General features: G+C 37.5%; 1 protein-coding gene across 3 annotated transcripts in view; it reads left to right on the top strand.

Annotated features, from left to right (window-relative positions):
- DENND6A (DENN domain containing 6A) overlaps positions 1 to 11,439 on the top strand; it is a 61,007-nt gene extending 49,568 nt beyond the window's left edge. For all 3 annotated transcript variants that reach the window (XM_059390012.1, XM_059390011.1, XM_059390013.1), the window contains 8 exons: positions 2,757 to 2,822; positions 2,928 to 2,992; positions 3,975 to 4,064; positions 6,409 to 6,462; positions 6,567 to 6,676; positions 6,891 to 6,993; positions 8,593 to 8,667; positions 9,182 to 11,439. In XM_059390012.1, coding sequence (XP_059245995.1) covers positions 2,757 to 2,822; positions 2,928 to 2,992; positions 3,975 to 4,064; positions 6,409 to 6,462; positions 6,567 to 6,676; positions 6,891 to 6,993; positions 8,593 to 8,667; positions 9,182 to 9,313 — 695 coding nt within the window. In that variant the 3' untranslated portion in view covers positions 9,314 to 11,439. The remainder of the gene's footprint in view (positions 1 to 2,756; positions 2,823 to 2,927; positions 2,993 to 3,974; positions 4,065 to 6,408; positions 6,463 to 6,566; positions 6,677 to 6,890; positions 6,994 to 8,592; positions 8,668 to 9,181) is intronic.
- The last annotated feature ends 2,058 nt before the right edge of the window (positions 11,440 to 13,497 follow it).

Genomic DNA, 13,497 nt, shown 5'->3' with positions numbered 1-13,497 from the left:
TGAGTCTGTTTGAGATTCTCTCTCCATCTTTCCTTGTGTCCCTTCCCTGCTCTCATGCACACATACTTTCTCTTTCTAAAAGAAGTAAATTAAAATCTTTAAAAGTTCTGGCAATCTGAGTGTTTCTGGAGTTTGCTGTTCTCTCAGTCTGTCCCCAAAGCCTTTTGGTTTTGAGCTCTAGTAGCTCCCTCTCTTCTCTTTCCTTGCTGCACCTGTCTTATTTCAGGTTCTGTATCTACCCAGGAGCAGTACGCCACAATGCTGTTTTTTTTTTTTTTTAAGATTTTATTTATTTATTTCACAGACAGAGATCAAAAATAGGCAGAGAGGCATGCAGTGAGAGAGGGGGAAGCAGGCTTCCCGCCGAGCAGAGAGCCCGATGCGAGGCTTTAACCCACTGAGCCACCCAGGTGTCCCTCCACAATGTTTCTATTTTATCCTCTGGGCTTTCTCTTTCACCTCACCCTCCTTTGTGTAAGCGAGCTGACCTGTTCAGGAGACCTGTCCATCTGTGGCTCAGGCCTGTGGTTGTGGCTTACATCATCACCACCTGGTGTCAGCGAGTGTATTAAATGCAGATTTGATCCTTTCTGCTCACTCTCCCATCCACTAGTCCCCATGCCCATGCTTTCTGTCTCTGTCACTGAGATGTCCGACATCTTTATAGTTCCTCTAGATTCGACCTTTAAATACCTCTCTAACTTCATCTCCTGCCCCTCTTCGCATACCCTCCATTCCTGCCTTTGTAGCGTAGTGGATAAAAGTGATGGTTCAGGAGTTAGACAACCTTAATTTCATATTCTAGTTCAAGCATGTTATCTTTGTGTCCTTGGATGGGTTCTCTAGAGCTAGCGACCTGTCTGCATTGGGTATTGACCAGAGTGGATGATGGCAGGAAAGAGCTAGTGTTGGTGCATACCAGGTCAGTAGTTCTTCTAGTGCTTTAGTTCTTTTTTCTGTGTGGTGGGGACGATAAGACCTACTTCTTTGGGAAGATTAAATGTACTCATTCATGCAGTATTCTTAGACCAGGACCGGCACAAATAAGGATTGAGTAAATGGTGGCTATTACTATCCTTACCATTATGCGTAACTGGGCAACATGCCCTTCATGCTTCTGGACTTAACTCTGTGTAAAAGCTGTTTTTCTTCCTGGATAACTTTTTATTTCTTGTATAAGACTGCTGACATATCACTTCCTTAGGAAACCTCAAAAAATTTTTTCACTCCTCTTTAGCCAACACACTGCGTCCATAGTATCTTGTTCATAACTTTATCCCACCACGTACCCTTCTATATTGTCATGTATCTCTGTTATCTTACTTTGCCATTAGGTTGTGAGCTATTTGCTACCAGGAACTAGTTGTTTTATTTTTTTTATTTCCAGTATCTTGCATTTCCTAATATTTACTGAATTGGTGAAAATATTAGTTTGCATGTATATGATAGTGGCTTCTTTAAGAAGGGTCTGTCTAAAGGTATTGGGGCAGTTGATAAAATTAGAGTAGCATCTTTATTATCCTGCAGCTTTTCTGTAAGATTGAAATTATTTCAAAGTAGAGAGTTTACAGAAATACCTGTTTTTATCATAGTACGTGCTTTTAAAATTTTTTTAACAGTGTAAGATTACAAGTGAAAATGCTCTGTGTTCCTACTGTTCCACCCCAAGAGATAGCTGTAGTTAGCAGTTAGATGTATAAAACAATTTAAACAAAAATATGTTGTCAATCCAGAGCCTTGAATTAGATAATCTCCAGATTTGTCTTTCAGTTCTTAGGTCCTCTTACTCTTAGGCAGAGAGAAGGAGGACGGAGAAAGGAGAAGAAAAAGTATCTTGAGTTTAGTGTGCTTATGACACTTTCAAATGCTTCTCTTGAGGCACTTTTCTGCTGATTGGAGGGTTGTTTAGAGAGTAGCCTCTCTGACCCCCAGACAAGAACCACAGCGTATGCTGTGTAGATTGTTCACAGCTGACCTGCTCCGGAGGCCTGTCCATCTGTGGCTTGGGTCTGTGGTTGTGACACAGTCACCACATGGTGGCAGTGTAAGTTTCTACAGTGCAGAAACAGAATTTGGGGAGTGTCAGAAAAAAACTTTTGAGTTGCTTGTAATTCCATTTACTCTTCGAGGGTATTAATATTTGGCGCATAGGCTATCAATTTCATGGCTTTGGCACAGAGTTTAAATTACAAGCTAAGTGAAAAAATGGAGAAGTTTTAAATAATGGTAGATATTAATGAAAGATCAAATACCCATTTTATATAATTTACACACATTTTTTTCTGTAATGCTATAATAATCCAGCATTTAGCCAGTTTTAAAGTACCAGGAATAAAGCATCAGGAAAATATTGGTTTCTTTTTGTTTTTTTGTTTTGTTGTGTTTTTTTGGAAAATATTATTTGATGTTAAGAAAAATACTTCAGGGGCGCCTGGGTGGTTTAGTCGGTTAAGTTTCCAACTCTTGATTTTGGCTGAGGTCATGAGATCCAGCCTTGCAGTGGGCTTCTGCGCTGGGCATGAAGCCTGCTGGAGATTCTCTCTCTCTCCCTCTGCCCCTTCCCCCACATGTATTTGCTCTCTCTTTCTCTCTTTCTCTCTTTCTTTAGTAAGTAGATAAATTTTTTTTTAAAGAAAACTTTAGCTACAAGATCCCTGACTAAGTAATAAACAGTGGATTATTAATCTTATAAAATTCCAGTTTTGTAACATGTAAATCTTGAATAATTATACGAGTCTTTATGATATTTCCTTTAGGTGAAATTCCTAAGCAGGTTAAAGTGAAAAAATTGAAGAACCTAAAGACTCTGGACTCTAAACCTGGTATTGATTTTTATTATTATATTTTATTATTTTTATTAATTTGTAAATATATACTTATGTATGTAGTTGGGTCTTACTATTTACCATATTTTCTTTACTTTCTAGGAGTTTATACTTCTTATAAGCCATATTTAAGTAGAGATGAAGAAATCATAAAACAATTACAGAAGGTAATTCCTTGCTCATATTATTAACTTAAATTTCATTATGCAGGTAAGCAATATCCAGTTAGGCAGTATGTGCATTATGTATGATAATGGGAAATGACGTCTTTCTTTTTTTTTTTTTTAAAGATTTTATTTGACAGAGATCACAAGTAGGCAGAGAGGCAGGCAGAGAGAGAGAGAGGGAAGCAGGCTCCCCGCTGAGTAGAGAGCCCGATGCGGGACTCGATCCCAGGACCCTGAGATCATGACCTGAGCCAAAGGCAGAGGCTTTAACCCACTGAGCCACCCAGGCGCCCCGAAATGACGTCTTTCTTTTGAATCAAAGCTTCATAAAAACCAGAAGCGGCAATAATTATGGGCGTGAAATGTAAGGCTGCAGCTACCAACTAGTGGCAGTCTTTAAGAAACTTGGGAGTTAAAGTGAAAAAGTCATGGGCTCTTCTGTGAGATAGCTTAGCATCCAACAGGAGATAGTTAGCATTTTTTGGAAAATCTAAATAATACTCATACAGCAAGTGTGAAATAAAGACAGTTCATTATAAACTGATACTTTTAAGTGTGGGATGAACACGTGATGTTTTGCTGTAAGGTTTTTTTTCACAGCATATTGCACAGTGCACTTCAGGTTAAATTACTTCAAGATGAAGTCCTGGGTTTTTTTTGTTTTTTGTTTTTTTTTTTTTAAAGATTTTATTTATTTATTTGACAGAGATCACAAGTAGGCAGAGAGGCAGGCAGAGAGAGAGGAAGGGAAGCAGGCTCCCCACTGGGCAAAGCGCCCGATGTGGGACTCAATCCCAGGACCCTGAGATCATGACCTGAGCCAAAGGCAGAGGCTTAACCCACTGAGCCACCCAGGCGCCCTGGGTTTTTTTTTTAAAACAAGTAAAAGTATGTATTTACGTATCAGTTGAGCTACTATAATTACGCATTGTTTTATATTCCTTTACAAAGAATGTAAGTTTTCATTGCTTTTTCTTTTAAGGGTGTACAACAGAAACGTCCTTCTGAGGCTCAAAGTGTTATTCTCCGACGCTATTTTTTGGAACTGACACAAAGCTTCATCATTCCATTAGTAAGTTAACATTGGTATTTGTTTAATTTAATGATTTGTTGAAGGATATATATGAATGTTTTCCCCATTCACAAAAACCTTAAGTTGTAGGGCGCCTGGGTGGCTCAGTGGGTTAAGCCGCTACCTTCGGCTCAGGTCATGATCTCAGGGTCCTGGGATCAAGTTCCGCATCAGGCTCTCTGCTCGGCAGGAAGCCTGCTTCCCTCTTTCTCTCTCTGCCTGCCTCTCTCTCCGTCTACTTGTGATCTCTCTCTGTCAAATAAATAAATAAAATCTTAAAAAAAAAAACCAAAACCTTAAGTTGTATGTTTTGCCTGTTCATGTGTTTGATGATTAAAAATAGAGTCCTTTGCAGGAGACCTGGACTCTATTCTAATATTAACTGTGTAACTTTGGCAAGTCACTTCCTCTCTCTGACCCTCATTTTCTTTATCTGTAAAATGTGGCTAATTCCACTTTTCCTAAATATCTTTCAGGGTTGCTGTGAATCTTAAATGAGATAATTGTGAAATATTATGTAATTACTGCATTTTAGTCTTAACACAGGTTAACCTGGAGCTCCTTTTTGATATTATTTCCTTTTTTTTTTCAAAGCTACTTTTTAAAAAGATATTATTTATTTATTTGAGAAAGAGAGAGAGAGAGAGTGAGCACTAGCAGGGAGAAAAGAGAGAATCTCATGCAGACCCTGTGCTAAGTGTGGGGCCTGATGTGGGGCTCAATCCCACAACCCTGAGATCATAACCTGAGCTGAAATTAAGAGTCAGATGCTTAACCAACTCAGCCATCCAGGTGCCCCTCTGATACTATTTTTTTTTTTTTAAAGATTTTATTTGTTTGATAGAAATCACAAGTAGACGGAGAGGCAGACAAAGAGAGAGAGGGGAAGCAGACTCCCTGCTGAGCAGAGAGCCCGATTCGGGACTCGACCCCAGGACCCTGAGATCATGACCTGAGCCGAAGGCAGCGGCTTAACCCACTGAGCCACCCAGGTGCCCCTGATACTATTTTTTTGAGCACAATCTGATATGACATCTATGAGACCAGTAACTCCATGATGACTGGGCCTTCTCTGTCTTATTCATTATCTTTTCCTCAGTCAGGCATCTGGTAGCACTCAATATTATGGTATAAATGACTGGATGATATGGTTATTCTATGAAATTCAGTAGAATAGCATATTAAAATACTAAAAGATGCCTCATAGTATCAGATAGTACCATCATGTGGTCCTAGTCCAGAGACTGCATTGGAGAGAGATTCCATGTGGTTATTAATGTAATCTATCTATAATATCAGATGGGAGCAACCTGGAGTTCTTTGCTGTTATATTTTGAGGTGAAATATTCTTTCTTGGTCTATGGATATAAATAATTTTGTTCCACTTAAACCTATTTGATTTGAAATGAACTTTACTGTAGTGGTTAAGGGCATGGGCTGAAGTCAAGTAGACCTGAATTCAGGTTCAGGCTATGTGACCTTGGGCAGCTTACTTAGCTTTTCAAAGCCTCTTTTCCACTATTAATGGCCGCATGGGATGGTTGCCAGGATTAAAAGAGATCATGCATATAAAATGTTGAGTACATTTTCTGGGACTTTCTCACCCAATAGGGTTAATGATTATCACTAAAAATATGCAGTTCCTTGGATTATTTAAGGTTTAGTTAAATCCTTATTGAAAATCTGACTTGGGGCGCCTGGGTGGCTCAGTGGGTTAAGCCGCTGCCTTCGGCTCAGGTCATGATCTCAGGGTCCTGGGATCGAGTCCCACATCGGGCTCTCTGCTCAGCAGGGAGCCTGCTTCCTCCTCTCTCTCTCTGCCTGCCTCTTTGCCTATTTGTGATCTCTCTCTGTCAAATAAATAAATAAAATCTTTTAAAAAAATTTTTAAAAAATTAAAAAAAAAAGAAAATCTGACTTAATTCAATCTAAATTTTGCTATGTCCATTTTGGGAAATGATGCATTGCTGCTGAGCATATGATCAAAAATTTGTAAACCCATTTCTTTTAAGGGGTCTGTTTATATGTTTGAAGACTATCTAGGTAAGAATGCCTAACTTTTGGGCACCTGAGTGGCTCAGTTGATTGAGCATACAGCTCTTGGTTTTAGCTCGGGTTACAGGACAGTTTTTAGCTTGGGTTACAGGACAGAGTACCACATTTGGCTCTGTGCTCAGTGCAATCTGCTTGGGATTCTCTCTCCCTCTTCTTTTCCCCCTCCCCTCCCTTGTGTGCACGCACTCATGGTTGAGCTCTCAAATAAAAAATAAAATAAAATCTTAAAAAAGAATGACTAACTTTGATTATTTTATTTTATTTATTTATTTAATTTTTTTGGCTTCAGGAAAGATATGTGGCAAGCTTGATGCCTTTGCAGAAAAGTATCTCTCCATGGAAGGTATAACTATATTCAGTTAAATTCTTATTTGAGTTCTCTAACTATAATTAACTTCTGTGAGATATCCATTTTTAACTTTTAAATCAGTATGTCCTAATTTCTAGAGTCCACCCCAGTTAAGACAGTTCCTTCCAGAAGAATTTATGAAAACACTTGAGAAAACAGGACCTCAGCTCACCTCTAGAATAAAAGGCGACTGGATTGGACTTTACCGGTTGGTCTTTTGTTTTCTTCTTTTTCACTCATCTGTAGAGCTGTATTTAAAAACAAAACCAAAAGCTGGACTTAAACTTTTACTTCAAAAAAAAATCAAATAAATAAATAAAAATTCCATTGTTTCACATGGTTTTTCAAGCTATAGATAGGAAAGGTATTGAGAGGAAGTAAGTCATAATCAAACTTTGCTTTTTTAAAATTTATTTTTATAGGCATTTTCTAAAATCTCCAAATTTTGATGGTTGGTTCAAGACCCGGCGGAAGGAAATGACCCAGAAATTGGAGGCACTCCATTTAGAAGCTCTTTGTGAAGAGGTTAGAAAACAGTGTGTTTATGTCATGATTAACAACTATTGAAAATAAAGATAACATTATCCTTAGAGGCTGGGATATTATACCCATATCCACTACTTTGTAAATAGTAATACCTAACTTTTCTGGATTACGTGCTGTGTGTCAAGGACCGTGTGTCAGGGACTGTAGGTACTTTAGATGGATGATGTCTTTTAATCCTCTCAGTGATTCATTGAAGTAGATGTATTATAATCTGCATTATGAGATCCCTAAGGATTATAAGTTAAGTGACTTGCTTCAGATGGCATCACTGCTAAGTAGGTAATGGAGCCAGCATCGAGCTAGAGCCCTGCTTATACTCATCCACAAGAGCTAACAGTGTACATCTCTTCCCCACTTTGCGTTCAGTGGTCTCAAGTTGATAGCTTGAAGTTGGCCACAGTGGAAGTGTTATACCACCTTGACAAGTGCTACAAACCAGAGACTTTTCCTGGAGAACTGGTGGTTAAATATTTACTAGCATGCCCCTGAATAGAATCAAGATTAAAATTGGAACGCCTTATCTGATTTTTTCCTGTATTTCGACTGTTTATAGTCTCTAATTTGTCACCAGACTATTTTAAATTGATCTACTTGTGAAAATGTAAAGGATAGTCTCATCTTTATTTAGGTTGAGGTGGGCTAGCCTCGAAGTGAACTTTCTAATCATAAACTCCCGGTGACTGTGTGGTTGTGAGAGGAATGCAATGAAGGCAACCACAAATAAGCCGAGGAAGAGCTTGTTTGTAGAAGTGAAAGTTTACATCCCATAATAGATTGATGTTCACAGTTATCTTAATTCGTTAGTTAACGTTCCTTATAAATTAAAGTACTTACTGCTTAGTAGGGATGGGGACTAGTATTATACTTGGAGTTGCAATTTTTTCATTGATCTAAAAGGGCTACCTCAGAAAGGAGTTTCTTACATTTTATTTTATTTCCAACTATTAGACAATTGTTCTAGCTAATGTGAAAAATTATCTAATTAGACAAACCATAAGAGACTCAATCTCACAAAACAAACTGAGGGTTGCTGGGGGAGGGGAGTATGGAGTGGTGGTTGAGTTATGGACATTGGCAAGGGTTTGTGCTATGGTGTGTGCTGTGAAATATGTAAGCCTGACAATTCACAGACCTGTACCACTGGGGCTAATAATATATTATATGTTAATAAAAAAATTTGTAATAAAAAGTTATCTAGGGCACCTGGGTGGCTCAGTGGGTTAAGCCGCTGCCTTCGGCTCAGGTCATGATCTCAGGGTCCTGGGATCAAGTCCCGCATCAGGCTCTCTGCTCAGCAGGGAGCCTGCTTCCTCCTCTCTCTCTGCCTGCCTCTCTGCCTACTTGTGATCTCTCTCTGTCAAATAAATAAATTAAATCTTTAAAAAAAAATTATCTAATTATTGTTGTTAGAATATCATATGGAGAATTATTCTTGTACTGTAATGCTGTATCTGAGTTGCATACTCTGTTCTCCTTTTCCTTCCTATCTTTCCTGCTCAGTAGCCTGGCCTGTTAAAATAGAGCAGTTTAAAAAGTATTTTGAATATTTACTGATTTGGGATTTGTTTATTCTTGTAGGACTTACTTCTCTGGACCCAGAAACACACAGAAGTAGAAACAGTAGACCTTGTACTGAAGCTAAAAAATAAGCTGGTATGTAGCCAAAACAGCAAAGATCTATGAAGATCCTTTCCTCACATTTGAGGTGACAGTTCATGATATGTTGCCAAAGTAGCTTTTTAAATGAGAACACTTAAGATTGTCCAATTGATGGTAGATGACTGAAAATACTTGGTCACTTGATCACAGTGATGCCGTATTATTTTAAAAGTATTTTAAAAGTATTTACAAGGAGTCCAAAGAGCTCTACAAAAAACACTGTCAGTTATATTTAATACCACATGGTATCTGTGGGTATTAGTTCTTAATTTACATAGAATTCTTTTATTGAGCTCAGCAATATATTGTTTAAATGGCATGTTCATTGCTTTTTTACAGTTCTTCCAAATTCTAGTGTAAGTTTGAATTTTCCAAATCATTAGACCATTAAAAGTGTTCATTTAGAGAATATAATGTGTTAGAGGGTTACTCTAACACATTCTCATTTAGAGAATATAATGTGTTACTCAGAGGGTAATTTAAACGCTTCCAAATGTTCCTTCTGTAGTTGCAGGCGGATCGAGAGCATTTACCTGTGAAACCTGACACTGTGGAAAAGTTACGGACACACATAGATGCAATTATCTTAGCATTGCCAGAGGACCTACAAGGCATACTGCTCAAAACGGGCATGACATGACATTTGCCAGAATTTTCCAGCCAAAAAGGATTGTGCACCATGAAGCATACTGACATTTCAACCCAATGCACAAAGGAGATGTCTCAACCTGGAAAATAGCCGTGAATGCTAGCTACAGGGTGGAAAGACTATACTGACTAAACAGACCTTTTTAGTGCATTATTTTTAAAAATGGATATCTGTGGTGGTTCCACTTTAATACTGAAACACTGAAAGGCATTTCTATATTTTTAATCATGTTCTAAAGTGCTCTTATGGGAGACCTGTGGGGCCATCAGTATAAGTGATTCCAAACTGCAGTGCTGGCATTGCAGATATTTTTTTAAATTGGTGCTGCTTTGCCCAATCATGTAGAAAACTCAGGGGGATATAAAAAGAACATTCACACTGGCTGTCTTCTTAAGAAGAAGGAAAAGACTGATCTGTCCGACTGTAGTTAGAAGTAATTAATGCTTTTGTCGTGCCTTCTGTTGTCCTACATGTTTCACAAAGCTCAGCTGCTAGTCTTGAAACTTTTTCTTAACTTGATTATGATACCTAATTTTATAAGGCATTCTTTTGAGTAATCACTGCTTACAGATACATTTCTTGCCTCCATCATGTTTATTAGTAGTGCCCTGATACAGTTTTTTTTCCCCAGTTGTCCTGTAGGTTTCATTTCATTATATTCTGTATCATTTCAAGTGTAATCTTACCAGTCTCTCCAAAGGCAAGAAAGCATCTAATATTAATTATGGAAGAATTTATTTCTTCTTACCATTTACTAGTTGAACCTGTTTAAGTTAATTAGCTTGGATGCTTTTTAGAGATATTCTAAATGTAAATCTCATAATCAGCTGTTTTTTAAACTGAATTACTCTCATTTCAAAGGCATTCATAAACGTTTTATGTTATAGTCATGTAAGTGATTACAAGATTAGTTTTCAGCATTATTTGTTTGATAGGGTTTTTTCCCCGAGATTAATTTTTTTCTGAACAATTTCCCTACTGTTGTTAGACATGGGGAGTTTTGCCCAAATCACTGTTATAGCTCGTTTTTTGTTGTTGTTTTTGTTGTTTTGTTTAAACAGTACTACCTTGCCAAAAATAGAAGATTGTGGTTCGGTAGAATAAGGTTGCTTGGTTTGTGTTTGAATAGGAGTGTCCTCCAGAAGCCACTATTAAAATAGCCACACATGACATAGCACATATGTAAATAGCTGTGTCTTGAATTGCCCTCTCAAACAACCAAATTTAGTTGTATGTGTTTGTAAGAGAAATGGCTTCAGAAGCTGTCTCGTGTTTCCTGTTAATGCAACTCCTAAGGGCACTCCTGACCCAGAAAGCCTCTTTGTGTTTGTAACTGTGGTCTTATACCTAAATGTGCCCTTTTCTCATGGATATAGTCTCTTGAAGCATACCTCAAAGTCATAGAGAGAATATGGCATTTGAAAGAAATCGTTTGCCTTGGATCATGAGTTATTTTGTGAAACAACATTGTCCTTATGGAAAAGGGGCAACTACTTTTATATGCTAAAGTATTTCATATCTTTCTGGGAAACCTTATTTAGGTATAAATGATCATCTTATTATTTTTCAAAAAGGGGTATTTTAATAATCTTACATTTATATGCAGTTTGTGACCAGAATTTGAAAGTTATTAGTGTCATATCAAGGATCTTTTAAATTATACCACTATAATAGGATGCATCATTTCAAGTTTATTTTGCACAGCTAAAGAGTAGCAAAAGATGCCAAGTAGCATAATAACAGTATCTTCATATTTACCGTGTTTAACTAAAACCTAACATGTGTTGAAAACCATATCATATTTACCTGGTTTACCTATTAATTTCAAATTATGTACTTGTAAAATTAACTTAAAATTGCATTGGGAATCTGAGAAAGACTGGTAACAATTTTTTGTATGATTTTCAGTGTTGTCCTTTTTTTTTTTTTTTTTTTTTGAGGAGACATTGTTAAGATCAAAAACCTGCCGTTTAATGTTTATCTCCACCAGCATCAGAGGGAATCACTGCTTTCAGTGATGTAATGCCTAGTGCCTACTGTTTTCATGAAAAAAAGGTTTTATGAAGGCATTTATGGTCATTACTGAAAAAGAATTAAAGGCCTTGGGTGTTAAAGCACTTGGATGTCTCGTGTTGTTTCTCAGTAAGTTTGGAGTGCTTGAGAAAATGCATAATAAATGAAACAGCATTATGAGATTCCTTTTACTTCCAACTTATTTTTAAAAATTCAAATGAAAACCTTCTTCTGTTTATTATGAACAAGTGAACAGCAGTCTGGTATAATAACAGATCAATGAAGTGATTTCATATCCTTGTTGGCAGTGTGTTAATATTATGAAATGTTCTGATGAAAAAATTTTAGCTGAATAGGTAGGGAGCTATTGTTGGGTTCTCCCTTATTTACTACTTTTTTTTTTTTTTACCTTTTTTTAAAATCTCAAATTACTTTTATTTCTTCATCTCCCTTTTTTAAAGTATATGATACTATACTTTGGATAGTATCCTTTGGATTTTAATTTGTTGATAATATATTGGCTGTTAGTCCCTTTTGAAGTTACTGGGTAATATCCTTAAAAGTGTAAAAATATTTCAGTACATTTAAGAAAGATTCTGTTAAAATCTCTTTTGTTTTCATATGCTCACAACTTAATCTGTTATTCTTTTTATTTATTTATTTATTTATTTATTTTTGAGAGACCACACACACAAGCAGGGCTAGAGACACAAAGGGAGAGGGAGAGGGAGAATCTTAAGCAGACTCCATGTAAAGCCTGATGTGGGTGGATGCCTGGGTGGCTCAGCTGGTTGGATGCCTGCCTTCGGCTCGGGTCATGATCCCGGAGTTCTGGGATCGAGTCCCGCATCGGACTCCCAGCTCCGTGGGGAGGCTGCTTCTCTCTCTGACCTTCTCCTTGCTCATGCTCTCTCTCACTGTCTCTCTCTCAAATAAATAAATAAAATCTTTAAAAAAAAAAAAAAAAGCCTGATGTGGGGCTCAGTCTCACGACCCTGATATCATGACCTGAGCTGAAATCAAGAGTTGGATGCTTAACCAACTAGGCCACCCAGATGCCCAGGCATGCACTTTTCCATTCATATTTCGCAGATAAGAAAACTGAGAACAGAATGGTTAAAAATCTTGACTAATGTTATAGGACTGGTAAGGGTAGAGCAGGACTTGAACAATTGTCACAACATCCTGCTTTGAGCTATATATTTTGTATTTATATTTTTCTAAGTAATTATAACCTTCATTTAAAAGTATGTATTTGTATCAAAATAATACATGCAAGAGTTGAAGCAACAAGAAGTAGAAAACGGTCTAATATAACAAAAATAATTTCATATACGGTCTTTCAACACCAAACTGCATACTCCAAAGATGAAGTTTGTAACTCTTCCTATTTTAGTTCATTCTAATAATTCTGAACATATATTTATATCTCACTTCCTTGATCTACCAATTTTAGTATCTCTTAATGGTGTTTTTTTAAAGATTTTATTTATTTGACAGAGATCACAAGTAGACAGAGAGGCAGGCAGAGAGAGAGAGAGAGGGAAGCAGGCTCCCTGCCGAGCAGAGAGCCCGATGCGGGACTCCATCCCAGGACCCTGAGATCATGACCCGAGCCGAAGGCAGCAGCTTAACCCACTGAGCCACCCAGGCGCCCTATTAATGGTGTTTTAACTGATACTACTGGGTATATTCCATTTTGTTTTTATTTAAATTCAATTAATTAACATATAGTCTATTACTAGTTTCAGAAATACAGATTAGTGATTCATCAGTTTTATATAATATCCAGTGTTCATTACATCACATGCCCTCCTTAATCCCCTTCACCCAATTACCTCACCCCCTCCAGCTACCCTCAGATTGTTTCCTATAATTTAGAGTCTCTTAAGGTTTGTCTCCCTCTCTGATTTTGTCTTGTTTTATTTTTTCCTCTTTTCCCCATGTTCCTGTTTTGTTTCTTAAATTCCACATATGAGGGGCACCTGGGTGGCTCAGTAGGTTAAGCCTCTGCCTTAGGCTCAGGTCATGATCCCAGGGTCCTGGAATTGAGTCCTCATCGGGCTCTCTGCTCAGCAGGAAGCCTGCTTCCCTCTCTCTCTGCCTGCCTCTCTGCCTTCTTGTTATCTGTCTGCCAAATAAATAAAACCTTAAATTCCACA

The sequence above is a fragment of the Mustela nigripes genome, chromosome 2 (genome assembly GCF_022355385.1).
Source record: "Mustela nigripes isolate SB6536 chromosome 2, MUSNIG.SB6536, whole genome shotgun sequence".
NCBI classification, from domain to species: Eukaryota; Metazoa; Chordata; class Mammalia; order Carnivora; family Mustelidae; genus Mustela; species Mustela nigripes.
Note: the sequence above shows the minus strand (reverse complement) of the source record. Positions and strands in the feature narration are given on the sequence as shown.